The sequence below is a fragment of the Diaphorina citri genome, unplaced genomic scaffold, assembly GCF_000475195.1.
Source record: "Diaphorina citri unplaced genomic scaffold, Diaci psyllid genome assembly version 1.1 scaffold2141, whole genome shotgun sequence".
Taxonomy (NCBI): Eukaryota; Metazoa; Arthropoda; class Insecta; order Hemiptera; family Psyllidae; genus Diaphorina; species Diaphorina citri.
The window spans coordinates 20,432-47,469 of NW_007379566.1; the positions used below are offsets into that span (position 1 = coordinate 20,432).

The window sequence follows — 27,038 nt, forward strand, 5'->3', positions numbered from 1 at the left end:
CCACGGAGATTGATTCCCGTTAGAACACGCAAGATGACGTACGAAAGTTTTCTTTATTGAAAGTCAGCTGTCATTTTTATCACTGATGAGGACCATGGCCGTCAAATTCAATGGTAACCAGTCTTATTCTAACGGTACATGCGATGTTAAACGTGGGAAGAAAACCTTAGAACAAAGAACTCTTGAACTTTTGATTGATGCAATTGCAGAAAACAATATGGTGGGCAGGAATTTCACAAACTTACAAGTCAACAGGGTAGAGACAAATGATGACAATCTCATCAAGGAATTTAAAACATTTTACACAAATCTCATTTTTTTTTTTGTATTTATTAAAGTGTTCTAACATTGAATTAGAATGTTATATACACTAAAGATTTTTTTTTTTTTAAAGAGGTTTGACAGAGGGAACTGTAACTGCTATGGTCTTATCGTCCCGAAATCGAAGAGAGAAGGAAGACAGGCCTTTTATAATGCTAACTGAGCGAAGGTGTTGTTGGTAATAGTGAATGGCAAATTCCTATAGAAAGATGGGTATCTTCAAATACCTACCTTGTGGAATGTTGTGTCCTCGTAAACAGTGAAATTTTGTTGAGAAAGTGAAATATTTGTATTCAATTTTTCTCCAAAGTTGTGTGCAACATGACAGGGACGTACTCAACGGAACAAAGAACCATAAACAGCATATCGTCGAAGAACTCAACTCTCCTTTTATAATGCTAACTAAGCGAAGGTGTTGTAGGTAATAGTGAATGGCAAATTCCTATAGAAAGATGGGTATCTTCAAATACCTACCTTGTGGAATGTTGTGTCCTCGTAAACAGTGAAATTTTGTTGAGAAAGTGAAATATTTGTATTCAATTTTTTCTCCAAAGTTGTGTGCAACATGACAGGGACGTACTCAACGGAACAAAGAACCATAAACAGCATATCGTCGAAGAACTCAACTCTGCTTTTTCAGAAATTGTCATTGCAGCACAAGGAAACGTGGATTTCATTGATCACTTGTCAACTCCAGACTTAACACCATTCTTCTATTGTTCTTAGAAGCAGCAGAAGACGAAGAATCAGAAGAAGCCGAAGTAAAGGAAGAAGGAGAATGCGACAAAGAAGAAGAATTCGAAGCAGAAGAATAGGAAAGAGAAAAAGTAGCAGCAGGAGAAGCAGCAGAATAAGTAGAAGAAAAAGGCAAAGAAGAATAAACCAAACCAAATATCGAACCTGGAGGCTGTGAGGCCCAATTTCAAATGGCTTAACCGGCTAGAGAAGGTCAAATTAGATGAGTCATCCACATCACGCCACCGCCACTTCCTCCATGGGAACACACCTCTAGACACTGAGGCGCTGCCATAGTAGGAACCAGAATAGATAGTGGTGTGGCTCGAGATGTTCAAAAGGGGAAGGAAGCTTTAACTCGTTTAAACCCCATATAAACAAACATAATTAGGAAGGACGGTGATGCGCGATGCATCGGAAAACCTCTAAAGATCTGGGAGAATGGAGTAAAATCAATCCTACATTCCAATACGACCGGAAGCAGAATTTCAGACACTTAGGAATTTCAGAACATGACAAGGGATAGATCCGAATGGAGAAGGCTGGTTGGAGAAGCGAATTATCCTCTTGGTCTGTGAAAGCTGAGTAGTAAATATAACAAACAGTATATCGATCTGCTGGTAGTCTCAGAATCCAGGTTGAACAACCACTAAATCACTTGCGATTTTCGGGAAAGTAAGGAGGGATTGAGAAAAAAACTCAACTCCAAAAACGATTTTGCTGTAACTCTTTCATCGGTCATTACGTTATAAATCGCGCACAAGAAACTGAAATGCTTTTCATCGTTCTTTCGTTTGTTTGTTACGTTTTTGTTAAAGCAGGCTTTCTTTGGCATTAGAATTGGGGCCTTGTTTGACACTGAGGAATGAAACAGTATATTTTCACTCGTTGATCCTGCGTAGCCCACGCCTATACTGGGTTTTGAAGAAGTTCTAATCTGAACCCATTGGACTCAAATACCTCTCTTATGTTCATTACAAAGGATCCCAAAAATCAGCCTATGGGCACCACTACCAGTGCAGATAGATTCGTAGTAGCTTAACCCATCCTTTAGGGCTGTTTGCCCCTACGACTCGGAGTGGACTTTTTGTGTATGAAGTTAACCAGTGAAGGTAAGTCCTATATTGAACTTGAGTCTGGTTTCGGCTTGGTTCGTGGCCCCAACCATTAAGTAACTATATCTAGGTAGGCACTCCCTTACTCATATTATTGCCGAACAAAAATACCAACAAGTTCCGTATATCCTCTCGTTGTGAGGTATATCCTTTCAATAATGTGAGTAATACTCAGTTTGGACGAATACCAATGGGCGAGGTTAATGCCCGCGGAAATTTCTATCACCTGAATAACACTTGTAATATATCTAGGAAGTTCCAAGACTAGGACTCATGGTAAGTCTAGGAACTACAACTCATATCTAATTTGGCAATTGGATTCTTTTTTCGTCCAATAGCCGGAGGCGTTTGTTTCGGCCTAAATGTGTCATTGTAGGCACATAGCGTAGTTACAAAATTTCTCATGCTCTGTGTAGGTACTGAGGAAGTTTGTGTAGGTTTTTTTTTTTTCTTAAGAGGTTTGACAGAGGGAACTGTAACTGCTATGGTCTTATCGTCCCGAAATCGAAGAGAGAAGGAAGACAGGATAGGAGAAAGCCAGCAGTTCCGAGAACGAACATTATCCCATCAGGATAAAATCCGCCCCGGGCGGGAATCGAACCCGCGGCCTAGCGCTTACAAGGCAGACGCACTACCAACTAAGCTAACTAGGCTGGCAGCTCTTTGACTTTAAAACCTCGCCTAAGTCAGCGCAACTGTTCTATTGATTTTCAGTCATGGCTAGGAGAAGTGACCACTTCAAATAACAAGGAGTTCACCATCCTCAACCTGGAGCAAGTTCTGGATCCCAGTCGACCTATGACAACTCGGATAATGGTCCGATTTGAACCGAATGGAGGCAGTCCCAAGGTGAAGACCATTTGGCTTAACGGGAAACAGATATGCCCAGCCGAAACTCCGAGTAAGTACGCCCTTTATAAACAAGACCACCTTAAGGCTTAGGTGTAGGGGCAAACAGCCCTAAAGGATGGGTTGGGCCTTTCTTTCCCTCTTTTTTAAGTAGGCGTTAACAAAGGATTGTGCCGGGCAAGGTATTGTGCCGTGCCTTAGGAAGGGCACAGCTTTAGGCCGTGCCAGTAATTGCACAGGTAAGATTTTATGTTTCAGCGTTTAAAGAAATTCAAATTTCAAATCAATTCTCGAGATTTTTTGAGTGGATCGTAAAAAAAAAAAAAAAAAAAAAAAAAAAAAAAAGCCCTGGAACGACCCCAACCCTGTAGTACAAAAGCCGCCCCCCCGAAGTGAAATAGAAATCGGCCCAGAACCCGAATAGAGTGCCCCAAAACCCGAATAGAGTGCCCCAGAACCCAAATAGGGGGATGCTTGTAGATTGAGTACGAATAGACTATCTTTGGACAAGCAACCACACTAGTAGATCATTGATGGCCGAGGCCACAAGTGAGCGTATTTGGATTAACTTCGGATCAAGCAATCTGATTGGGGTTGATTTCAAAAAATTCCGCCCGGGGCGGATTTTATCCTGATGGGATAATGTTCGTTCTCGGAACGGCTGGCTTTTTCCTATCCTGTCTTCCTTCTCTCTTCGATTTCGGGACGATAAGACCATAGCAGTTACAATTCCCTCTGTCAAACCTCTTATAAAAAAATTCTTAGCACAAAATATTATTTGTCACACACCATGCAATAAGAATTCATAATCACAGTGATTCTTTAGGTTTCACAAGTGCAGACCGCCTTAGCGTATGGGACTGACTTACCATGGTATAAAATTCTGGAGATGTGTTCCACACAAGAGGATACTTAGCACTGAATGCCTCTCAATCCCTGAACAGACAGACAGCATCCTTAATTGAAAGCTCTTATAAAACAAGAAGGCTGTAAAGTTTTCAAGTACGCAAGTTTTCTCAGGACATTCATTTTCTTATCAGCTTCTCTGCCTTGCTGAGAAATATCTTGATCACTTTACGGAGACACTTTTTTTTAAGGAAAAAAAAGAGGTTTGATACAGGAAACTGTAACTGCTAAGGTCTTATCGAAATCGAACAGAGAAGGAAGCCGTTCCGAGAATGAACATTATCCGTTCAGGTTAAAATCCGGCCCGGGCGGGAATCGAAACCGCGGCCTAGCGCTTACAAGGCAGACGCGCTACCAACCAAGCTAACTAGGCTGGCTGGAGGCACTACACAGGTATTATTTATTTTATTTGTCATTTATTTATTACATTTTTACTTAAAGCATATTAATAGCTATTGACGGTATTTCTAATTTCTAGGGTTAGAAAAGTCTAGAGCCTGAATTTCTTAGAAAGCTCTTCCTAGAAAAGGGTCCAGTGGGTATTTCGCAATTTGAATTTCCCCAAGTTAAATGAGAACCAACAATTGTGTTCTAGAATCTAGAACTGATGCTACTATATTCTAGAAAAATCATGGTTTGAATTCAATTAGGGGCATGGTGAATACATTCTCAATTGAAATGGAACAATAATGTCACACTTCTGGAAAACGGACATTTTCTGAGAAAAAAAGAATCCGTTTGTTTGGAAGGCATTAGTCATAATATGACCATTTTATATTCTAACGAAAAAACGATGAGTAATTACATTTAGTGAATCCGTTTGTTTGGAAGGCATTAGTCATAATATGACCATTTTATATTCTAACGAAAAAACGATGAGTAATTACATTTAGTAGCAATTAATAGTAAATCTTCATTACTAGGAAACAATTAGAGGAGATACACATTAGATAATAGGGAGATAAATAAATACTTGATAGGTACTTAATTTGAAAGAAAAATCTCCCAGAATAATTTGAAACTAGCTGGTTTTTTTGGTGCTAGGTACCTACATTACATACCTTGATTCAGCTGAATTCTAGAGATTTTTTCCCCCAAGAGGTTTGATAAGGGATTCGTAGATTCGTATAAGCTTAACCCATCCCTTGGGGCAACACCCAAGCCTCAGAGTGGGTCTTTTATATATGGAATTAAGCTGGTTATAGTATAGAGGGATCTGTAACTGCCAAGGTCTTATCGTCCCGAAATCGAAGAGAGAAGGAAGACAGGATAGGAGAAAGCCAGCCGTTCCGAGAATGAACATTATCGCAGGATAAAATCCGCCCCGCCCGGTAATCGAACCCGCCTGGACATCTCAATCCCGTCAGCTAAGCCAGAAAATTCTCCGAGCCTGTTCTAATTGGCTATGTCTCGAAAATCACAATAGTCATTGTGAGGCGCTTATTGTAAACAGTGACTGAATACTTGATAGGTACCTAATTTGAAAGAAAAATATCCCAGAATAATTTGAAACTAGCTGGTTTTTTGGTGCTAGGTACCTACATACCTTGATTCAACTGAATTCCAGGGATTTTTTTCCCCCCAAGAGGTTTGATAAAGGGATTCATAGATTCGTATAAGCTTAACCCATCCCTTGGGGCAACACCTAAGCCTCAGAGTGGGTCTTTTGTATATGGGATTAAGCTGGTTATAGTATAGAGGGAAGAGGGAACTGTAACTGCCAAGGTCTTATCGTCCCGAAATCGAAGAGAAAATGAAGACAGGATAGGAGAAAGCCAGCCGTTCCGAGAACGAACATTATCCGTCCAGAATAAAATCCGCCCCGCCCGGTAATCGAACCCACCTGGACATCTCAATCCCGTCAGCCAGAAAATTCTCCGAGCCTGTTCTAATTGGCTATGTCTCGAAAATCACAATAGTCATTGTGAGGCGCTTATTGTAAACAGTGACTATATAGCTCTGCAAACATGTAGAAGTGACGACAGCCATCATTGTAAACACTTAGGCTACTTTCAATTAAGTCTTGTCATATTAATTATTCAAATTACGTTAATTACTTATGCGCAGCGTGGTGCGCCAAAAGAATTTGTTCTGCAAACTTAAGGCGCTGAAAAACTAGGTAGGTAACTACTTGTCAGGAATGGTCTTCAAGCCCGGGACATACGCTATGTCTCCAAATTTGGTCTTCCCATAGTTGCGTGTGTACGCGATTTTTGAACTCGTTTAGACACAAAGTTTACCAAAATATGGCGTTTACACGCAATTCTTCTTTTTTTTTCTTCGTCTTTCCCATGTTCAAACGGGGTTGGCTTTTTTCGTCAGCCTCTCAACCAGCCCTGGGATGATTGCTTTGGGCTGAAATTTGGTTTTGGATGCAAAAAATTTACGAGTTTGCTGTTTATGATATTATGTCGAAAGAGTCAAAAGACTGGATTGGAAGATAAAGCCTGTGTACCGGGCTTAATGGTTGTTAGTCACCAAGTGTGTTGATTAAACTCTTGAGACAAACTAAAAGACATGTGTGTGTGCTTTTCTACGGACCAACCTCTGGTATTTATTAACACTTGGACAAATGTAAACAACGAACGAAAATACTGTCAAAATGGAAGAGTACCTTCAGAAAATACTGCCGAGAAGAGACCAAGTACCTTGTTAACTTACGGCTAAAAATCTAAAAATAGTATAGGAACTGTGAAATCGATAACTATTATCGATGCACACTGGAGTTCCCGGATTCGATTCCCGGCTGTGTCAAAGTTTTTGCGGCTCTGCTTGACATACGGGGTGTACTCAGCCTTGTGAGGACAACTGAGAACATACTTTTATCAAGTAGCGAGAAGTGTCTGCAATACCAGACCATAGTGAAAATTCATAGAGTTGACAGAATTTGTAAAGGAGGCTCTTACTAATGCTGTGATATTCACAAAAATGTGGAGGCTCTCACAGAATCAACACAAATAATAATTCACGATTTAGCTTTTAAATTTAGATTTTACTGTGTGTTTTATTAAGATTGCGAAAGTCCCTGGCCCTGACCGATAGTGATGAATCATCAGATCTTACCGCAACCCGTCAACACGAAACCCGACTTTGGACGTCAAGAAGCCGAAGAAACAGAAGAAGAATAAGCAAAAGAAGCAGAAGAATCCAAAGCAGAAGAAGAAGAGGAGGAAGCAAAAGAAGCGAAAGAAGAGGAAGGAGAAAAAGAAGCTGCAGAAGAATCAGGAGAAGAAGCAGGAGAAGAGGAAGCAGCAGAAGAAGAAGAAGAAGCAAAAAAGATGAAGCCAAAACATAAGAAGAAGAAGAAGAAGCAGCAGCAGCAGAAGACGAAGTATCAGAAGAAGCCGAAGTAAAGGAAGAAGGAGAATGCAAAAAAGAAGAAGAATTCGAAGCAGAAGAAGAGGAAAGAGAAAAAGTAGCAGCAGGAGAAGCAGCAGAATAAGCTGAAGAAAAAGGCAAAGAAGAATAAACCAAACCAAATATCGAACCTGGAGGCTGTGAGGCCTAATTTCAAATGGCTTAACCGGCTAGAGAAGGTAGCAGCAGGAGAAGCAGCAGAATAAGAAGAAAGAGAAAAAGTAGCAGCAGGAGAAGCAGCATCATCAGAAGCTGAAAAAAAAGGCAAAGAAGAATAAACCAAACCAAATATCGAACCTGGAGGCTGTGAGGCCTAATTTCAAATGGCTTAACCGGCTAGAGAAGGTCAAATTAGATGAGTCATCCACATCACGCCACCGCCACTTCCTCCATGGGAACACACCTCTAGACACTGAGGCGCTGCCATAGTAGGAACCAGAACAGATAGTGGTGTGGCTCGAGATGTTCAAAAGGGGAAGGAAGCTTTAACTCGTTTAAACCCCATATAAACAAGTGAACCCATATAAACAAACATAATTAGGAAGGACGGTGATGCGCGATGCATCGGAAAACCTCTAAAGACCTGGGAGGATGGAGTAAAATCAATCCTACATTCCAATACGACCGGAAGCAGAATTTCAGACACTTATGAATTTCAGAACATGACAAGGGATAGATCCGAATGGAGAAGGCTGGAAAGCTGAGTAGTAAGTAAGTAAATAATATAACAAACAGTAAATCGATCTGCTGGTAGTCTCAGAATCCAGGTTGAACAACCACTAAATCACTTGCGATTTTCGGGAAAGTAAGGAGGGATTGAGAAAAAATGGTAGAGAGGAAGGGAATCTCTGCTACCCTAGCTTCCTTGGTGAACCCGCCACTGAGAGCAGAGAAGAACTAGATAGCCAATCTACACGCACTGAATACCTGAGGAGCTAAATTAGCTGGCAAATTACTGGTTCAGCAATTAAGTACCACTGGTAGAATTTAGTATGTAGAGAACTGCCTAGAACGTTTGGTAGAAACGCCCTGTAATTAGCGCCTACCCGAAATCCAAAAGGGAGGTCCCAAATTTGAGTGACTAATCGTCAAACTTGTAAGGTGGCGATGGAGAACAAAATTTCAACAACGAAAGTGGCGGGAAGTTCAAGCAATTTTAACTGTGTTGAGCTGTTAAGTATGAAAGCTGGTTAAATGGCATTTCCCCCTTTTTATCAAGTGCCGTTAGGCACGTGAACGTCAAGAGTTTGAAGTGCCACCCGGCCTTTATGAACACGAAACAGAGCACTGCATGGTTTTCTTGACTTGGCTGGACTCGAATCACAAATCTCCAAAACTGAGGTCAATGGTGCTAACCCATATACCACTTGGTATGTGAGTTGCTAAGGAGAAGATAAGTTGATATAGCTCAGCTTATGATCAGTATGAAGTATGAACATAGAGTTCAGGAAGATATTATGGGTTTGATTCCCGGGCTGGGTGGACTGTTTGGCTGAGACTCTGTAATCAGCCCGGGGTCTGCCTGGTCTGGGGGTTGAACTTGAGTCTGGTTTCGGCTTGGTTCGTGGCCCCAACCATTAAGTAACTATATCTAGGTAGGCTATCAAGTAGCGAGAAGTGTCTGCAATACCAGACCATAGTGGAAATTCACAGAGTCGACAGGATTTGTAAAGGAGGCTCTTACTAATGCTGTGATATTCACAAACATGTGGAGGCTCTCACAGAATCAACACAAATAATAATTCACGATTTAGCTTTTAAATTTAGATTTTACTGTGTGTTTTATTAAGATTGGATGTATTAATTCACCCGGTACGTACACTTATGTGCATGTGATGGAATATAATAAGTTCAGATTGAGACGAGCCAAGCATAAGTTGTGACTGTTTATCAGTAGGAAAGTAGTCTAGTGGTGAGCGCTGCCAAGCAGTCTGTACTCTGTAAGCTGAGGTTCAAGGAGTGGCCATCAGTGAGCAATTGAGCATACTCGTTTGGAGTATTGGAGTACTCGGACCTTAACCAATGCTTGTAATACATATATCTAGGAAGTTCCTGGACTAGGACTCATTTTAAGTCTAGGAACTACAACTCATATCTAATTTGGTTAGGACTTATAGTAAGATTAGTAAGTCTAGGAACTACAACTCATATCTAATTTGGCAATTGGATTCTTTTTTCGTCCAATAGCCGGAGGCGTTTGTTTCGGCCTAAATTTAAACTTAAATACAAGATCTAAGATTCTAGGAACTGTTCAATTTGAAGCAATTAGATTCAATCTCAAGTTGAGATCGAATCAACCTGCAAAGTTGGCGGTAGGGCGGAACCGGGAATTTCAAACCCTCTACATCAGATCTAACGATCGGGTTTCAAACCCCCTACATAAAGTTTTAAGAGTATAATTAACTCTTGAGTTACTTCTCGGAGATGACTCACAACTCACAGTGTGAAAGTCACTGTATTGGACCTTGACCGTTTCCAATGGGGGAGATCGTTTCCCGGTGAATTTTCATCGCAGCGATCTACACCACGTTGAAGGATTTATAGGTCAGACGTCAGTGAAGTACCGCATTCGGTGCACTTTGGCATCGGGAAAACCAGATCCGCGTAAAAGGGAGGTCCCAAATTTGTGTGACTAATCTTGCAAGGTGGCGATGGAGAACAAAAATTCAACAACGAAAGTGGCGCGAAGTTGAAGCAATTTCAACTGTGTTAAACAGATTGAACTGTTACAAATTAAATGTCGTTCCTCTTTTTAAGCATGCCGGGAGACGCGCGAACATCAAGAGTTCGAACCGCCGCGTCGGGTCGCCCGGCCTATATGAACACGAACTCGAGCTTCATGATTTTCTTGACTTGGACTGGAATCCCAAATCTCCAAATATCAGGTCCATGGTGCTAACCCATATACCACTTACCACTTGGTATGTGAGAATGTGAGATGCTAAAGAGAAGATAAGTTGATATAGCTCAGCTTATGATCAGTATGAAGTATGAACATAGAGTTCAGGAAGATATTATACCCAACATTTAACTCTTTGAAAAGAAAAGTTCTACTCAAATCCGGACTGTGAGGAAATGTGAGGAAATCAAGCACCTCAACCTCACCTTATTTTCCTCTGAAAACAGGAAACAAACAGTAATTGCATGCAAATGTCAACTGTACACAAATAGAATATTGTCCACAGAATCAGAACCGAATCTATTTATAGCCATGGAGGAAGAGAATGTAAAAAAATGCTACAGAAAAAAAAAGAAAAATAAACATAAAATAAAGTAAAACAAAAAATAAACAAAGTGACCGATTCTTCAATGTACGGTTTGTAGTAGGTACGTAGTAAATGGGTATTTCACATTTCTGGTTTGCCTTGTACGGTAAGAACCGCGTTTTTCTTTGGCACTCTAGGTATTCACACATTTGTTTGAGATCGCGTACTGACGTAATTGATTACAATTTCTGTGGAATTAGGTTCATGTCATGCTCTGTGTACTGAGGAAGTTTGTGTAGGTTTTGTTGAAGAAGAGGAAAAACTTGGTTTTCCTGGGGCCGAATTTCGGCTCTGTGCCCGCATTCCTATTCAAGGTGCAATAATTAGACTCTTGATTACAAATGACTAGCGTCTTATAAGATAAGAGAGGGATTCCAGGAACTGTTCAATTTGAAGCAATTAGATTCAATCTCAAGTTGAGATCAAATCAACCTGCAAAGTTGGCGATAGGGCGGAACTGGGAATTTCAAACCCTCTACATCAGATCTAACGATCGGGTTACAAACCCCCTACATAAAGAGTATAATTAACTCTTAAGTTAGTTAAGTTACTTCTCGGAGATGACTCACAACTCACAGTGTGAAAGTCACTATATTGGACCTTGACCGTTACCAATGGGGGAGATCGTTTCCCGGTGAATTTTCATCGCAGCAATCTACACCACGTTGAAGGATTTATAGGTCAGACGTCAGTGAAGTACCGCATTCGGTGCACTTTGGCATCGGGAAAACCAGATCCGCGTGTTCACTAAGTGTGTGGAATCACTGAAGTGTACAGTCTGTTACATTCAATATTCACCTATACCTACTCCTATTCGCCTATCACGTAAGGAAAGATCAAGCACTAGTGAGAATGAGAAAATAACAAATTCGAATTTAAGATGGGAAATGCTGAAGAGCGCAGATGTGTACGCCAAAGAAAGGTCACAGACAGAGGAAAATGCCAAAGACTCAAGATGGATAACTCTTTTGGTGAACAAATGGAGAAAAAGGTCAATTAATCAAATAGAAATTATCGATTAATTGAATCGAAATTATCGATTAATCGAATCTGAATTATTATCGATTGATCGAAACGAAATTTTCTATTATCGATATCGAATCGGAATTACCGGCGATTAATAAAAATAATGGAGGAGTTGCATTTGGGTTATGAATCAACGGTCGATTCCTAACTAAAGAGTTGTGAAAAATTCCAAGAAAGGAAATTTCAAAAGTTCAAAATGCAGAAGAAATCACAGAAATGCATGCGCACAAACACATTACACTAGTGTTGCCTGCAAGAGACTTTTTTTTCAAGAGGTTTGACAGAGGGAACTGTAACTGCTATGGTCTTATCGTCCCGAAATCGAAGAGAGAAGGAAGACAGGATAGGTATAATATATTAGCCAACACCTGAGAGCAGCCTAAGACCCGTTTCGTTCTTATTTGAACTCATCAGTTAGACATAGCTCTCAGGTGCTGGCCAAGAATTTGGAAGTGATATTTATACTTCAGAGATGGAGAAAAAGGTTATCCTTTGGCCTTAGGACACTTTGTTGGTTATATGACTATAGCTAAATATGATTTTGGATCATATCTCAAAATGTCGAACGAACGAAAAGTTTTACTCAACGCTTTTTGGGCCTTCAGAAACCTCGTACGGAAAAGGGCTCTCCTGAGTGAGCTTTAAAGGTCGCGAAATAACCAGTCAATTTTCTCGTGAATTACTTTAGAAAATTAGTAGAACCATTTTTTTTTTTAAGAGGTTTGACAGAGGGAACTGTAACTGCTATGGTCTTATCGTCCCGAAATCGAAGAGAGAAGGAAGACAGGATTTTTTTTTAAGAGGTTTGACAGAGGGAACTGTAACTGCTATGGTCTTATCGTCCCGAAATCGAAGAGAGAAGGAAGACAGGATAGGAGAAAGCCAGCCGTTCCGAGAACGAACATTACCCCATCAGGATAAAATCCGCCCCGGGCGGGAATCGAACCCGTGGCCTAGCGCTTACAAGGCGGAGAATCGAGAACCTGGGTTGTTTTCCATGTAAGATTTTATTTTAGTGTTGAGTGTTGTTGTGAGCGCCACAATATCTACTTACTAAAAATATTCTCGCCAGCCTAGTGTGCTTGGTTGGTAGTGCGTTTGCCTTGTAGGCGCTAGGCCGCGGGTTCGATTCCCGCCCGGGGCGGATTTTATCCTGATGGGATAATGTTCGTTCTCGTCAAAAAATTTATGAAGTTTTATAAGAAAAATCTGATGTAAACAAATCGAATCACGTGACTTCAAATAATAGCTCTGATTGGTTCAAATGGACATGTGAGTATATGGTGAGCGCTAGGCCGCGGGTTCGATTCCCGCCCAGGGCGGATTTTATCCTGATGGGATAATGTTCGTTCTCCGAACACCTGGCTTTCTCCTATCCAGTCTTCCTTCTCTCTTCGATTTCGGGACGATAACTACCAGTTAGTTATAGTTGACTCTGTCAAACTTCTTCTTCTTCTTCTTCTTCTTCTTCTTCTTCTTCTTCTTCTTCAAAAAAAAAAAAAATCATTTTGTCTCTGAGTTACTCGGGCTGGATAGAACACCCTGTATGTACATATGTATATTATCTACTTACTAATTTGATTGTTTGAATATTTCACTGTTTCTATTAATGACAACGTGACTATGTTTTAATGATAAGTATAAGAGAGTAAGTAACTCTTAGTGTAATGAAATCGGTAAAGAACACAAAAATTCGGACGTTCAGCCCTGCCACAAATACCCTATTCCCTGGTTATTCATGGTGTTCGGGTATTCATAATTTTTCAGAGTCGCCAATAAAATCAAGTAGACTTTAACCAATTTAACATCCTAAAATTCTTACGGCGCGAACGACATGCTGTAACGCATAGTTAAAGCGCCTAAAAGGAAAAAAAAAAAATTCTTGGTGCTAGCCTAGTTAGCTTAGTTGGTAGTGCGTCTTCCTTGTAAGCGCTAGGCCGCGGGTTCGATTCCCGCCCGGGGCGGATTTTATCCTGATTACTGTTTATCAGTAGGAAAGTAGTCTAGTGGTGAGCGCTGCCAAGCAGTCTGTAAGCTGAGGTTCAAGGAGTGGCCATCAGTGAGCAATTGAGCATACTCGTTTGGAGTATTGGAGTACTCGGACCTTAACCAATGTCATCCTTCTAGGCTGAGGTTCCATTGGTTTCATTTAGTAAACCACCTGCTGGAGTGCCAATGGTATCTTTCTAGGTTGTGGTTCCATTGCTTGCGTTTAGTATACCTCCTCGACAACAAAAACTTGGAAAGTTGGAAAGTTTTTGTTGTTGTTGTTGGTGCTGCTGCTGTTGTTGTTGTTCTTGTTTTTGTAGCGGTACCGAGGGAGGTTGATGATCTCTAGCCAAGATAACTTGGCCCGTCCCGAACCGCAGTCAACCATCATGAGGACCTGTGCTTTTGCTTAGAAGCACGATAAACCCTTTGTAACCTCCAGCTCAGCTAGCTGGAGAGGGTTTAGCTGCTCTGATCCCTCTTTATAGTTTCAAAGCAAGACAATGGTCTGGCCCCTGTTTAAGGTCCCCCAGCTAGACTTGGAAAGTTTTTAGAATGTGCCACCCCGATATTGATGTGTATCCATCATATAGAACTTGTAACAATCATTATTTATTTTTCATACACGAACGTTTTTTTTTCCTCCTTCATTTTTTAGGTCCGGCTGCCTGTCTGACGAAGGAGATCTGAAAAAGCTAAAAATAGACGTGAATTCTCTATTTGCCGCCACACACGTCTTTGAGTTTAACTTTGAAATCTCCTTGCAAACTTTGTTCTTAGTTGAACTCGCCCGTGACCATTAGACGCAACGCGTGAATTCCCCATGAGTTTTGCAAGAAATTGATTTTGTGGCATTCAGGGAAAAAGTTCGTAGTATCGTAGTGAAAACTGTTGTATCTCCTTGATGGATGCCTCTGCAACTTTGTGAAGGTCCATATTGATAGCGATAGAAAATAACTTATACACTTGTTGTATAATTTGCCGCCACACACATCTTTGAGTTTAACTTTGAAATCTCCTTGCAAACTTTGTTCTTAGTTGAACCCGCCCGTGACCATTGGACGCAACGCGTGAATTCCTCATGAGTTTTGCAAGAAATTGATTTGTGCCATACATCAAGGAGATACTGTTGTATCTCCTTGATGGATGCCTCTGCAACTTTGTGAAGGTCCATATTGATAGCGATAGAAAATAACTTATACACTTGTTGTATCATGTCCATTGTCCAGTGTCCACATTTAGGAAGCATTGTTGTACAACATTATCGTCCAGTCGTCCATCATTCCAACATAAGTTTGGACCCTACTTAAAGCAGCGTCCACACTTATGTCTAATTGTCCACACTAGGTATATTTATAGTTGTTTGACTTTAACCGATACGTATCCACTACCCTCAATCCCCCCCTTTTGGGGTCTCCAGTTGTTGTTGTCGTAATTTACCCACCACCTTCGCCGTTTCACGTTCGTCTCAAGCATGGACATTGGACATGACACAGCGCTCTATGATTAAGTGAAGTCAATTTCAATCAGCCCTCACTGGAAAAACCTCCCACACTCCTAGCTCTTACCCTATCATTTTCATAAATTAAGGACCACTATGACGTCTATGTGTTCTGAAATTGAAATGAAACGAGAATATTTCGAAACTATCAGTTTTCTTTGTGAGAAGAATATAAAATGTTTGCTGGAAAAAATGCTCTTTTACTCTTGTAGCAAGATAGAATGGGTGGATATGTCAATTCTGTGAAGTTAATGAAGGTTGATGGAATGTCGTAATTTACCCACCACCTTCGCCGTTTCACGTTCGTCTCAAGCATGTACACTGGATATGACACAGCGCTCTATGATTAAGTGAAGTCAATTTCAATCAGCCCTCACTGGAAAAACCTCCCACACTCCTAGCTGCTACCCTATCATTTTCATAAATTAAGGACCACTATGACGTCTATATGTTCTGAAATTGAAATGAAACGAGAATATTTCGAAACTATCAGTTTTCTTTGTGAGAAGAATATAAAATATTTGCTGGAAAAAATGCTCTTTTACTCTTGTAGCAAGATAGAATGGGTGGATATGTCAATTCTGTGAAGTTAATGAAGGTTGATGGAAGTAATGTGCTACTGGGAAATGCATAGTTGCATAGGTAATAGGGTAGAAACTGTAGAAAGAAAAATGTTGTCTTGTTGAGAGGCTGGCGGGCGATGGTTATTTTGACGAAAAAAATGGCGCAAAAGACACAAATAGCAAAGAATGCAGCGGGCAGAGGATAAAGTCTGAAAAGGATATACCTTCTACGAAAAGACAAGATAAAATAATAAGACATTAGGAATTCAAAAACGAACAAAGGGCAGAGGATAAAGTCTGAAAAGGATATACCTTCTACGAAAAGACAAGATAAAATAATAAGACATTAGGAATTCAAAAACGAACAAACAACACAAATTTTTCTTAAATCCCTCTTAAAAACCTACTGTGTTAAAACCTTTGTCAAGTTCTTCTTCCTTTCGGCCTTCAAGCTGAACCAAATGTGCGAAAATTGGCGACTGTGATTTTCAGTTTCAGTGTTTATTCTTCACTATGAATTCGGGCCTCAGAATGGTGATTTTACTTTAATATACATGGATACTTACATACTTTACTTACAAATAAGGACTTGACTCTTTTCACATGATTATTTATAGATTATGATGTGATTAGCTTTGCTCCAAGTGCCTTAAATAGATTAGACTTGATATTAAACGAACAAGATTGATATTTCCATCTTACAGTTGACAAGCTGCTGACAGTTTATTGTAGTAGCCATAATAAACTCGGAGATATCTACATTATGCGGCGAAGTTATCTGTTATTTAATCTTATGATTTATGTGGAAGCTACCATTTGCAACCATGTCACTCATGTAGGTAAAAAATAATATTGGAAATCAGGCCCGAACATTGAAAAAAAAAAAAAAAAAAAAAAAATTCAGCATCCTAACTAAAATACCTATCCTGAATGTTCTAATTTATATGGCAGAATGTTTCAAAAGGTACGGGATTTACGAAAAAGCACACTATGGAAAGCTTATAATAAATTTATAATTGATGAAAACTGAAAACATTTTGTGCTGAGCTTGAAAAGAGATTTTTGCCCTCAAATGGAAATATCTTCATGTGTTTTCAATTAGAACTTTTAGAACCCTAGTACCTATTTTCACTTTTTTCTTTCTTTCTTTTCGTCGTGACCAAAGACCTATTTAAAATTCAAAGATGAACTGTTCAAAATACTGCACACATCTTACCTAAAAGAGGTTCATCTGGATTCAACTTAGCAGCAAGGGCATGTTTCAGCTCACAGTTAGTAGAAAGGGAATTAAATTTCCGACAGCGAGATTAATTTCGTGATCCATCACAATCGATTTATCACTGTTATAAATCCCGGCGAGGCGTAACCCCACAAGATTCAAAGCGGCGAGATTTAACTGGGCGACAAGGAATGAATGATTGAGCGAAGGAAGTTGCGAGTTTTACCTCCTTAGCACCTTCAGGAAGGAGTACATAAGAGATGTGGAGACCGATATGGAATGCCAGAACTATGATATGGAGCTGAAGCGACTAGCTCCAGGTCGGAATGAATGGAACACCTTCATCATCTTTGTGGACTTTTCCAATAAAAAATAAAGACAATCAGGAAAGAGTTTTCATAATATTATAGTAAGTAGTCCAGAAAAGTGTATAAAACCAGAGTTAGAGACCCCAAAACAATGGCTCTAATACAAAATAAAACATATGTACTGCGCGGCGGTAAAGAATTACTAGTGCAATCTCTTTACCTAATCTTAGATAGATAGGAGTTATACCTATTTGCTAGTCTACTGTAATGAAAATTAATTTTAAAATCTATCAAGTGCCAGTCTAGTTAGCTCGGAGGGTAGTGCGTCTGCCTTGTAAGCGCTAGCTCGCGGGTTCGATTCCCGCCCGGGGCTAATTTTATCCTAAACAAATAAGGTCCGTTCTCGGGACGGCTGGCTTTCTCCTATCCTGTCTTTCTTATCTATTCGCTTTCGGGACAAGACCTCAGCAGTTACAGTGCCCTCTATCAGACCTCTTTTTCTATCAAGTCAAACATAAATAATAGACTTTTGAGTGGAAGGGAACCACTAGGCGAGGTTAACGCCGGAGGCGAAATGAGAATAAAATTCCATGCCTCGGCCGGGATCGAACCCACGCCCTCCTGTTTACCAGGCGAGCGTCTTGACCACTACGCCACCAAGGCAGGTAGCGTATTATATCTTACCGTCAGTAAATGTTGACAAGTGAGGACAATACCAGAGTCCGTATCTAGAATAATGCCAGACCCCCAACTATTCCCGCAACGCACTAGAACCACTTGCCTTGATACATCTGAATGAAACAGAGGCGCTGAAATGAAGTCAGAAGGTAAAATGATTTGCTTTGGTGTCTTCATTCACTAATTTTTAAGAAAACTTTTAGGTAAATTCCTCAAAAGGTAAAAAAAAATTTTAAAAAAAACACTAGGTGTAGCTAGGTTACTTGATGTTTTGTTTTTCACTAAACTTAAAATAATTTTTTCCATACAGTTTAGAATTGACGATTTTTCCATCCTTTGAGAGTTGTACTTACCTCTTGGGGGAGGTTTTACGATCCCTTCGAATATGCTTTGCAAAGACATCCCCAAAGAAAACGAAATGAATTCTTCCTTTGTGTGAAACAAACTGCAAACGATAATCCCGAGTAAACCACCGTCTGGGCTGTATAAACATAAAGACAATCCATAATCAAACATTGTACAAAACATGGGTAGGTAGACTAGGTAGGTATATCGGCCCTAAAAAGACGCTTTGAGTCCCTTCTTGAAACTGCCAATTTTCGATGGAATTCGTATGAAATTAAAGACAATAATAAAGGAAGGACGGACTAAAAAGGAACGGGGTCTGAGTCAACAATTTCGGCGTTTTGAAATGCACTGCAAATTGTATTCCAAAAAATACAGGGCGTTTCATGTAGGAGGAAAACAAAGAGCTAAAAAAGTTTGTTTTTTTTCAAGAGGTTTGACAGAGGGAACTGCTAAAGTCTTATCGTCCCGAAATCGAAGAGGGAAAGAGAAGGAAGAGAGGAAAGAAGAAAGCCAGCCGTTCCGAGAACGAACATTATCCGTTCAGGATAAAATCCGCCCCGGGCAGGAATTGTCAGCCTGGGGCGCCTTGTAGGCCTGGCGCTTACAAGCCAGACGCGCTACCAAACAAGCTAATTAGGCTGGCCGTAAAATAATTTGAATCCCACTGAGAGATGAACTTGGACCTCCTGCTTGCTACTCCAGTTTGATGACCACTAACACCCATATTTATGAACAAAATGCTGGCTCTTAAGTTCGTGCTAAGCATAATCTCAAGGCATTTGATTGGTCAATTTTGACTTGGGACTGATCTAAGAACGATCATTTTTGTTCATAAATACGAATATAAGTTACGACTGTTCACTCACCTAAACACAGGAGAACTCTCAGCGCTCGGTGACACAGTTGCATCGGTAAGGAATACAGGAGACCCGTTCAGGATGGAGCTGACAATCCCTGCACTCCAGGAGTAACGGAGAGCGTGGTGATGAAATGGATGGGTGACAACGAGCATAGGATGTCCAAGTACCGGAGCCGAGAGAGAGGATAGGAGTGTTGCTAACATCGGGAACAGATTGACCTTGCTGGTACCTATGAAATGAAGAACAGGAGGAAGGCACTTTGTTTAATTAATGATAGCCGGATCCTCAAAGTGAGTTTAAACTCCGTTGTTTACGTAACTTTTGGATCAAGCAATCTGATTGCTGTGTCAAAACCAGAAAATTAGCTCTTTAAAAATACTTATTTGCAACCCAAGTACGAGTCTGAATTTTAGTCGGAGGGAACCAAAATCAGGACCTATGACATATCAAATTTTGACTCTGCCGATCAAATCGACCGGAGTACGTCGTACCAGACTTCTGTAATAATGTAATATGGGGTTTACTTACCAAAAATTACAACTGTAGATGCTAGATGAAAGAACAGCTCATTTTCCGAAGCGTTAGTATCATTGATTTTGAAATCCTGAGTCCTGAAAATCCTTCTCAAAGTTTCCTCAACCTCGGTCATCTTATAAACCAGACATGGTCTCACTATCACACTGTCATTTCTTTTGTCACCAAGTTCTTTTCTTACACTATCATCATTTCCTTTGCCACTAAGTTCTTTTGTTACACTGCCGTTTTCTTTGCCAATAAGTTCTTTTACTACATTATCACCATTTCTGACTCTCTGGTTATCAGGTGCATTAAATTTGGTGTCAGAAGCTTTGGTTTTCCTCAGTATATTACAAAGGGAAAGTTCATTATCCAGGGATTCATTCACTCGATTTCCAGCTTGGTCAAAGATGTCTCCATTTTCAACCGTGTTTTTCGTAGTGTCTTTGACGACTTTACAAGCGTTCAGCGCCGTTGAATTTGAGTTGTTCTTAAAGATTGTTGTTGCTTCAACATTGTTTCCATTATATCGTGCGCCGTTTTCAGAACGTTTCCCGTTTCGAGATGGGCTTCCATAACCTCTGGAGTTCTGTGCAGGATTGGACATTTAAACTTACCCCCAAATATGAAGTTCTGTGCTTTGCATAAACAGGTATACCTACCTACACCATCATAACCATGAATATTTATGACGTATTCTGCGTATTCATAATACTCATAAGATCCAACTTGCAGTTTGCTACAATTTACTACGAAGGGGTTGCAAATTCCAAATTTGTCTCACCTCTGTATTCGATACGTTCAAACTATTCAACACACTTGGATCTGAAATCATAAAAATAAATGATTCCATTAGTCAAGAAGAGTGTGAATTTCAAAATTATGGGCTTGCCTTCGTAGAACAGTAAAGTTATTGAGCGCTCGTCTCGTCTCGTGAACGGAAGGGCACGGTTCGAATCCCAACCAAGACATGGAATTATATGAACTTTTCTTTGAAAAATTTAACAATCGTTTCCAAGCTTTATTTCCAAGAGATAGAATTCGAAGGCGATGGGTAATAAATTTAAAGCAGGACCTCTTTATTTTTGAGTTGATACCTACACTTTTATAATTTAGACTGATTTTTTTCTGTATATTATGTTTACAAATTCAATCTTATTTATTTACCTAATTGTTTTATTGTTCACCGTAATAGTAAGAAATTTTCACTTACTACAATGCACTAATACACTAACATTTTGTTTATTCTCTAATTTTTTATTCACCTTGATTCTATTCTATTTTCTCACTCATCCCTATAATTTTCAAATTATTGAAATGTTGGATCACCAATTGAATTTGATTCCATGTACAAAGACTTGAAGTATTATATTTATTAACTATTTTTTCCACAAATTTTATACTAGATATTTTTATTTACACATTTCTTTTTCCTAAAGACTTGAAGTATTATATTTATTAACTATTTTTTCCACAAATTTTATACTAGATATTTTTATTTACACATTTCTTTTTCCTAATAAAAAAAGACAACTAACTTTTTGTTAACTGAACAAACCTCTTGTCTTTACTTTTTTTATATGTAGCAGCTGTTTTTAGTAGGTAAACAATAACTGGGATTTTAAGCCACTTAGAAGCAAAAAATTCAATTTCATACATGATTCGGTTTGTTGTTTCTTTAAGTATTTCTCGAAATGCACGACAGAATCAAAACACATCAAAATTTAATCGTATAAAAAATAATAGATAATTTGAAAGTCAGAATTGTCAGAGTAGAAGAAACACGTTAAGCTTTGAGAACTGACCTAAAAAGTGTTCGCAGATTACCAAACTCCAGGTACATCGTTTAATATCGTACTGCGGTGTAAGTGTGTCACAATCATAAGTGATGTAACTGGACCGTCCTAGCGATAGTTATCCTGGTTTCCAATGTCCCATTGTGACACTCCGACCATGGATAAAACAGAGGGGTACAATTCTCCAGGCTGCGGGTACAATTCTCTCCTGGACAAAATGAAGCGCTCCGTTTACAATACAATCTGCTGGAACCCTGTCGATTCGGAAACGGAACTGCGCGCACCGCAAGACGCAAAGCCGCGGGAATTCCTTTGCGGCACGGAGGTCATCCGGAACTGCGTCCGAAAGTGCGGTGATTATTTGAGTCCGAAACGGAGAACTAAGTCCAAGAAGAAAGCGCAAGCAGACGCGAAGAGACAGGATTGTCCCCAGCCTTGTAACTCGCACAGGCAGAGATCGGGATTTGGTGACAGAAACGATCGGAAAGTTGCACATGACACGGAAAAGCGTCGCAAGGAAAACTTCAATGCCGAACTTGACGCTGATAAATACAAAGAGCCCCGGGGTAGAATAGTACGTTATCGAGATAGAGAATGTAAACCGTGTGGTCCTAATGTGGAACCTTGCAAAACGCTCGACAAAACATGCAAAGGCATTGATTCTCAGCATGACAAAGACTGTAAAGCAAAACGATGTGAAGCGAAATGTAACGAGAAGGCGCATAAAGAAAGTCAAACGAACGCTGTACACCGACATAACTGCGGTGATGTAACAACGCGACGCAATCAAAAGCCAACGCAAAGTAAATTGAGTCAGCTAGTCAAATATAAGTACAGAGGCAAGAGCAAACGATGTAAACAGATATATGAGCTCTCTGATCAACAATGTAGGAACTTCAAGGAGAAAGGATATGTGAAGGTTAATGTGAAAGTGAAGCCCAATGTATCGGTCAGCGATTTTGATATTGTCATCAGGAGAGATAAGGTTAAAAATGGACAAGGGAAATGCTGATCGGGGAAATAAACCCGCGCTAATCCAAGCGTTATTGAAACAAGTGTGCAGATTGTTTTGGAATTTCCAATAGAATTTAATTGGAAATATTTTAAATACTTCAATTGGAAAGATTTTAAAGATTTACCGTAAAAATTATAGAGATTGTATTAGAAAATACGAAGAGAAATGAATAGAAAGTTGGAATTTCCCCAGAAAGAAATGTAAATGAAATTGTATAGGAAAATAAGAAAAGGAATTTCCATTTAGTAATTCTCGAGATTTTCCTAGAAATAAATAATCAGAGAATTATTTCTTTTAATAGAATATGTTTGTGTAATTTATTCAAACAAAATATCCTGTGGCGATATTAAAAAATGTCAAATAATGAATAAGTTAAACATAGAGTCTATACCTCACCTATTTAAACATGCAACATTTAATTGTTCATTTTCCAAGAACCAAGAACATACAACGCTTTGACAAATTAACTTGAAGTAAACATAATTAGAAAAACCCCCCACAAATAAAGAAACATTAAAACCCTCAAAAAAGTACATCTACAACAAATATCTGCTAAAAAAACTTCAATTGGAAAGATTTACCGTAAAAATTATAGAGATTGTATTGGAAAATACGAAGAGAAATGAATAGAAAGTTGGAATTTTCCCAGAAAGAAATGTAAATAAAATTGTATAGGCAAATATATCCATTTAGTAATTTCCATTTAGTAATTCTCGAGATTTTCCTAGAAATAAATAATCAGAAAATTATTTCTTTTAATAGAATATGTTTGTGTAATTATTTATTCAAACAAAATATCCTGTGGCGATATTAAAAAAATGTCAAATAATGAATAAGTTAAACATAGAGTCTATACCTCACCTATTTAGTATTTAAACATGCAACATTTAATTGTTCATTTTCCAAGAACATACAACGATTTGACAAATTAATTTGAAGTAAACATAATTAGAAAAACCCCCCACAAATAAAGAAACATTAAAACCCTCAAAAAAGTACATCTACAACAAATATCTGCTAAACAAATAACACAAATATTCCACAAACATAGAACTTACCCCCAAATATGAAGTTCTGTGCTTTGCATAAACAGGTATACCTAGTACCTACACCATCATAACCATGAATATTTATGACGTATTCTGCGTATTCATAATACTCATAAGATCCAACTTGAGGTTTGCTACAATTTACTACGAAGGGGTTGCAAATTCCAAATTTGTCTCACCTCTGTATTTGATACGTTCAAACTATTCAACACACTTGGATCTGAAATCATAAAAATAAGTGATTCCATTAGTCAAGAAGAGTGTGAATTTCAAAATTATGGGCTTGCCTTCGTAGAACAGTAAAGTTATTGAGCGCTCGTCTCGTCTCGTGAACGGAAGGGCACGGTTGGAATCCCAACCAAGACATGGAATTATATGAACTTTTCTTTGAAAAAATTAACAATCATTGTAATAATAGGGTTATAAGAGTTAGGTGGTTAGTTAAGTTCGGAATATAAATGCCTAAAAACTACAGAAGATTAAAATGGATACCTACGTAAATGTATGGATATCCATCCAAATATCGGTTTAATCTTGTTTATACTTAATGATTAACAATCATTGTAATAATAGGGTTATAAGAGTTAGGTGGTTAGTTAAGTTCGGAATATAAATGCCTAAAAACTACAGAAGATTAAAATGGATACCTACGTAAATGTATGGATATCCATCCAAATATATTAGTAAAGTTTGGAATATAAATGCCTAAAAAACTACAGAAGATTAAAATGGATACCTACGTAAATGTATGGATATCCATCCAAATATCGGTTTAATCTTGTTTAAGTCCCCTATACTTAATGATTAATGATAAATGGAAGTAAAAAGGGGGAAAATAAGAAAAGAAGAAAACCAACCTTTAGTTCTCAGGTACGCCACCAGAGTGGAATAAAACGCGCATATCGGCACAGCCATATTGACTCGGGGATAAACCATACTTAATGATTAATTGAAGTAAAAAGGGGGAAAATAAGAAAAAAGGAAAACCAACCTTTAGTTCTCAGGTACGCCACCAGAGTGGAATAAAACGCGCATATCGGCACAGCCATATTGACTCGGGGATAAACCACCAACACCTACGTAGAACACTTCATCACTTGAGACAAGATAAACACATGCCTACTTGAAAACTTAATTAGTATGTAGAAATTGTACATACATAGGTAGAATTTATAAATCTTGAAAATGATAATTTTATGAGGGAGGTGCTTATTAATTTACTTAGAATAGAATACCTTGTTTATACTGCCAGTATAGGACTGAAAATAAAAGATAAATTGACTTTGGTACCTTTTTCAATAGGAAGTTAGGAAGGTATCTATTACCTAACAATATTTCCATAGTAAAAACAGAGTTAACTAGAAAACCAAAGACCGTATCTTGAAGAGCAACACAGGCTGATCCCAAAAAAACGTTTGGACATATTTTTAAAATTTAAACACATTCAGAAAATGCCTGGTGATTCTTGCATCCGACAAAATTTGTTACTGAGACTGAAAGTTTGATAAAAGTGCGGACTATTTTAATAAAATATAATCCTTCTTCAGCTTGAGATCTCTACTTTGCAGGTTTGGATCAAATCTTGTAAATTTTTGTCACTTTTACGGCACACCGGATAACCGGACCACTTTTGAAACTTAGCACACTTATGTAATTATGTTGACTCTTATATGACAGATTATTAATTTCATTAAATTTTTACGAATAGTAAATGCAAGTAAAAAGGGGGAAAATAAAAAAGAAAAACCAACCTTTAGTTCTCAGGTACGCCACCAGAGTGGAATAGAACGCGCATATCGGCACAGCCATATTGACTCGGGGATAAACCACAGTGACGGAATCTAAGGAATCCATCACGTTACACACCACCAGTCCAATCAGATCCCCAGACTGATTGAGTAACGCACCTCCACTGGCACCAGAGTGCACTGAACAGCTGGTTTGAATCATAACGCAACGAGGAAGGTTATTACTTGTTCCGCGAGGTAGCGCCACGTCTGACAAGTTCGAAGCTTGCTTACTAAAACTCTCACTAGAGTGTGCTGTGTTGCACAAGGTCAAACCTGGCTTACGAGGACTCTCACCAGGTAGCGCTGTGTCTGACAAGGTCGAAGCTTGATTACGAGAACTCTCACTAGGAAGAGCTGTGGAGCACAAGGTCAAATCTTGCTTACTAAAACTCTCACTAGGTATCGCTGTGTCGCCCAAGGTCAAATATTGCTTACTACAACTCTCACTAGGTAGCGCCGTATTTGACAAGGTCAAAGCTTGTTTGGAAGAACGCTCACTAGAGGGCGCAGTGTGCTGTGTGATAACGTGGGAAAGCTTGGAGATAATTCCGCTAGATAGCGTTGGAGAGATGGGGATCAGAGCGTGCTCGTTGAATACCGGGTAGCCTACACACGATACGCCACTGCCTGAAGAAAAAAATAGTTTAAGTACATCGGAAATTCAGCATCCTAACTAAAATACCTAGCCTGTATGTTTTAATGACCCGTTTTAATGTTCTAATTTATATGGCAGAATGTTTCGAAAGGTACGGGATTTTCGAAAAAGCACATTATGGAAAGCTTATAATAAATTTATAATTGATGAAATTTGAAAACATTTTGTTCTGAACTTGAAAAGAGGTTTTTGCCCTCAAATGGAAATACGAGTATCTTCATGTGTTTTCAATTAGAACTTTTAGAACCCTAGTATTTTTACTTTTTTTCTTTCTTTCTTTTCGTCGTGACCAAAGACTTATTTAAAATTCAAAGATAAACTGTCCAAAATACTGCACACATCTTACCTAAAAGAGGTTCATCTGGATTCAACTTAGCAGCAAGGGCATGTTTCAGCTCACAGTTAGTAGAAAATTGAGTAGCGACCAGTGGCGTCATTACTTATGAATATAATAAAATTGATATGATCACATAATTTGTACCAGAACGCGATCTTTTTTCCCTAAAAGATTACCGAGTCCTAAAAAATGGACGCTCCACTGTGGGGTACAGTATAAAATACCACTGACCGCGTTAAAAGAAAATAATTCTGGCATGAGGGCGGCACTGTACTCCGTCGTTTGGAATATCACAGAAGCGGGATAGCTCTCGGTCAAATAGCTGATGACTATGTCTTCATTTGCCTGAAAATGTGATTATTTAATCGAATGAGTAGGAATTTAGTAATCTTGAATCTTAGATAGATAGGAGTTCTTAACTCTAGTCTTTATGTTTTGTCGGTGAACTCTCTTCTAAACGCTAGGCTAGTGAATTCTTTTGGACATTTGAACGGTCCGGATGTCAGTCAATTCAGCATATATAGTGTTGTCATAAAGGATTTTATTGAAACTAAGTTCCTCCCCAGAGTTCTGGGAATAATACTGGGTGACACAGGTCGCACTGACCAAACAGAATACTTGACCATCCTGTATGATGGTGACGCAAATCGATTCGGTGTCCGTGGAATCGAACCGAAGTGTTCCTAAGTACAAGGCCATGTTCCGTCTAATTGGTGCTGGATGGATTTGAGTTTTTCAAACACTTATATCAAGGGAATGTGTTGGGGGGACTGGGTCACCTGAAATCAAACAAATAGATCACAAAATGAAAATACATACAACCAGAGCCAGCGGCGACA

The 27,038-nt window shown here is 39.1% G+C and overlaps 3 protein-coding genes and 1 long non-coding RNA gene across 4 annotated transcripts; 2 read left to right on the top strand and 2 right to left on the bottom strand.

The window, feature by feature from the left end:
* The first annotated feature begins 8,035 nt into the window (after window positions 1-8,035).
* Window positions 8,036-10,659, top strand: LOC113471187. Its single transcript, XR_003393981.1, has 2 exons — window positions 8,036-8,347; window positions 9,899-10,659. It is a non-coding gene; the product is annotated as an uncharacterized LOC113471187 (long non-coding RNA).
* A 4,850-nt stretch (window positions 10,660-15,509) lies between these two features.
* LOC103518282 lies at window positions 15,510-20,164 on the bottom strand. Its single transcript, XM_008483340.1, has 5 exons — window positions 19,570-20,164; window positions 19,048-19,270; window positions 18,187-18,314; window positions 17,840-17,964; window positions 15,510-15,518 (listed from the first exon to the last, which is right to left on the bottom strand). Exons 1-5 carry the CDS (start codon window positions 20,162-20,164, stop codon window positions 15,510-15,512), a joined length of 1,080 nt encoding a protein of 359 aa, XP_008481562.1.
* Window positions 20,165-21,100: 936 nt separating this feature from the next.
* On the top strand, window positions 21,101-23,034 carry LOC113471186. The gene is made up of 2 exons (XM_026830138.1): window positions 21,101-22,457; window positions 22,925-23,034. The coding sequence occupies exon 1, from the start codon at window positions 21,487-21,489 to the stop codon at window positions 22,363-22,365; it is 879 nt and encodes a 292-aa protein (XP_026685939.1). The 5' UTR covers window positions 21,101-21,486; the 3' UTR covers window positions 22,366-22,457; window positions 22,925-23,034.
* A 479-nt stretch (window positions 23,035-23,513) lies between these two features.
* LOC103518283 lies at window positions 23,514-26,299 on the bottom strand. Its single transcript, XM_017447762.2, has 3 exons — window positions 26,209-26,299; window positions 25,169-25,834; window positions 23,514-23,637 (listed from the first exon to the last, which is right to left on the bottom strand). Exons 1-3 carry the CDS (start codon window positions 26,297-26,299, stop codon window positions 23,552-23,554), a joined length of 843 nt encoding a protein of 280 aa, XP_017303251.1. The 3' UTR covers window positions 23,514-23,551.
* Window positions 26,300-27,038: the final 739 nt, after the last annotated feature.

Excerpts from the sequence above, each read along its gene's own strand:
- LOC103518282 (XM_008483340.1), bottom strand. The coding sequence starts at position 20,164 with ATGTCCAATCCTGCACAGAACTCCAGAGGTTATGGAAGCCCATCTCGA. Across the intron at positions 18,315-19,047 it reads GAGAGTTCTCCTGTGTTTAG|CCCAGACGGTGGTTTACTCG; the intron begins GTGAGTGAACAG and ends ATGTTTATACAG. Across the intron at positions 17,965-18,186 it reads CGTAAAACCTCCCCCAAGAG|CGCCTCTGTTTCATTCAGAT; the intron begins GTAAGTACAACT and ends ACTTCATTTCAG.
- LOC113471186 (XM_026830138.1), top strand. The coding sequence starts at position 21,487 with ATGTCCCATTGTGACACTCCGACCATGGATAAAACAGAGGGGTACAAT.
- LOC103518283 (XM_017447762.2), bottom strand. The coding sequence starts at position 26,299 with ATGACGCCACTGGTCGCTACTCAATTTTCTACTAACTGTGAGCTGAAA. Across the intron at positions 25,835-26,208 it reads TCCAGATGAACCTCTTTTAG|GCAGTGGCGTATCGTGTGTA; the intron begins GTAAGATGTGTG and ends TTTTTTCTTCAG. Across the intron at positions 23,638-25,168 it reads GGCGTACCTGAGAACTAAAG|ATCCAAGTGTGTTGAATAGT; the intron begins GTTGGTTTTTCT and ends TTATGATTTCAG.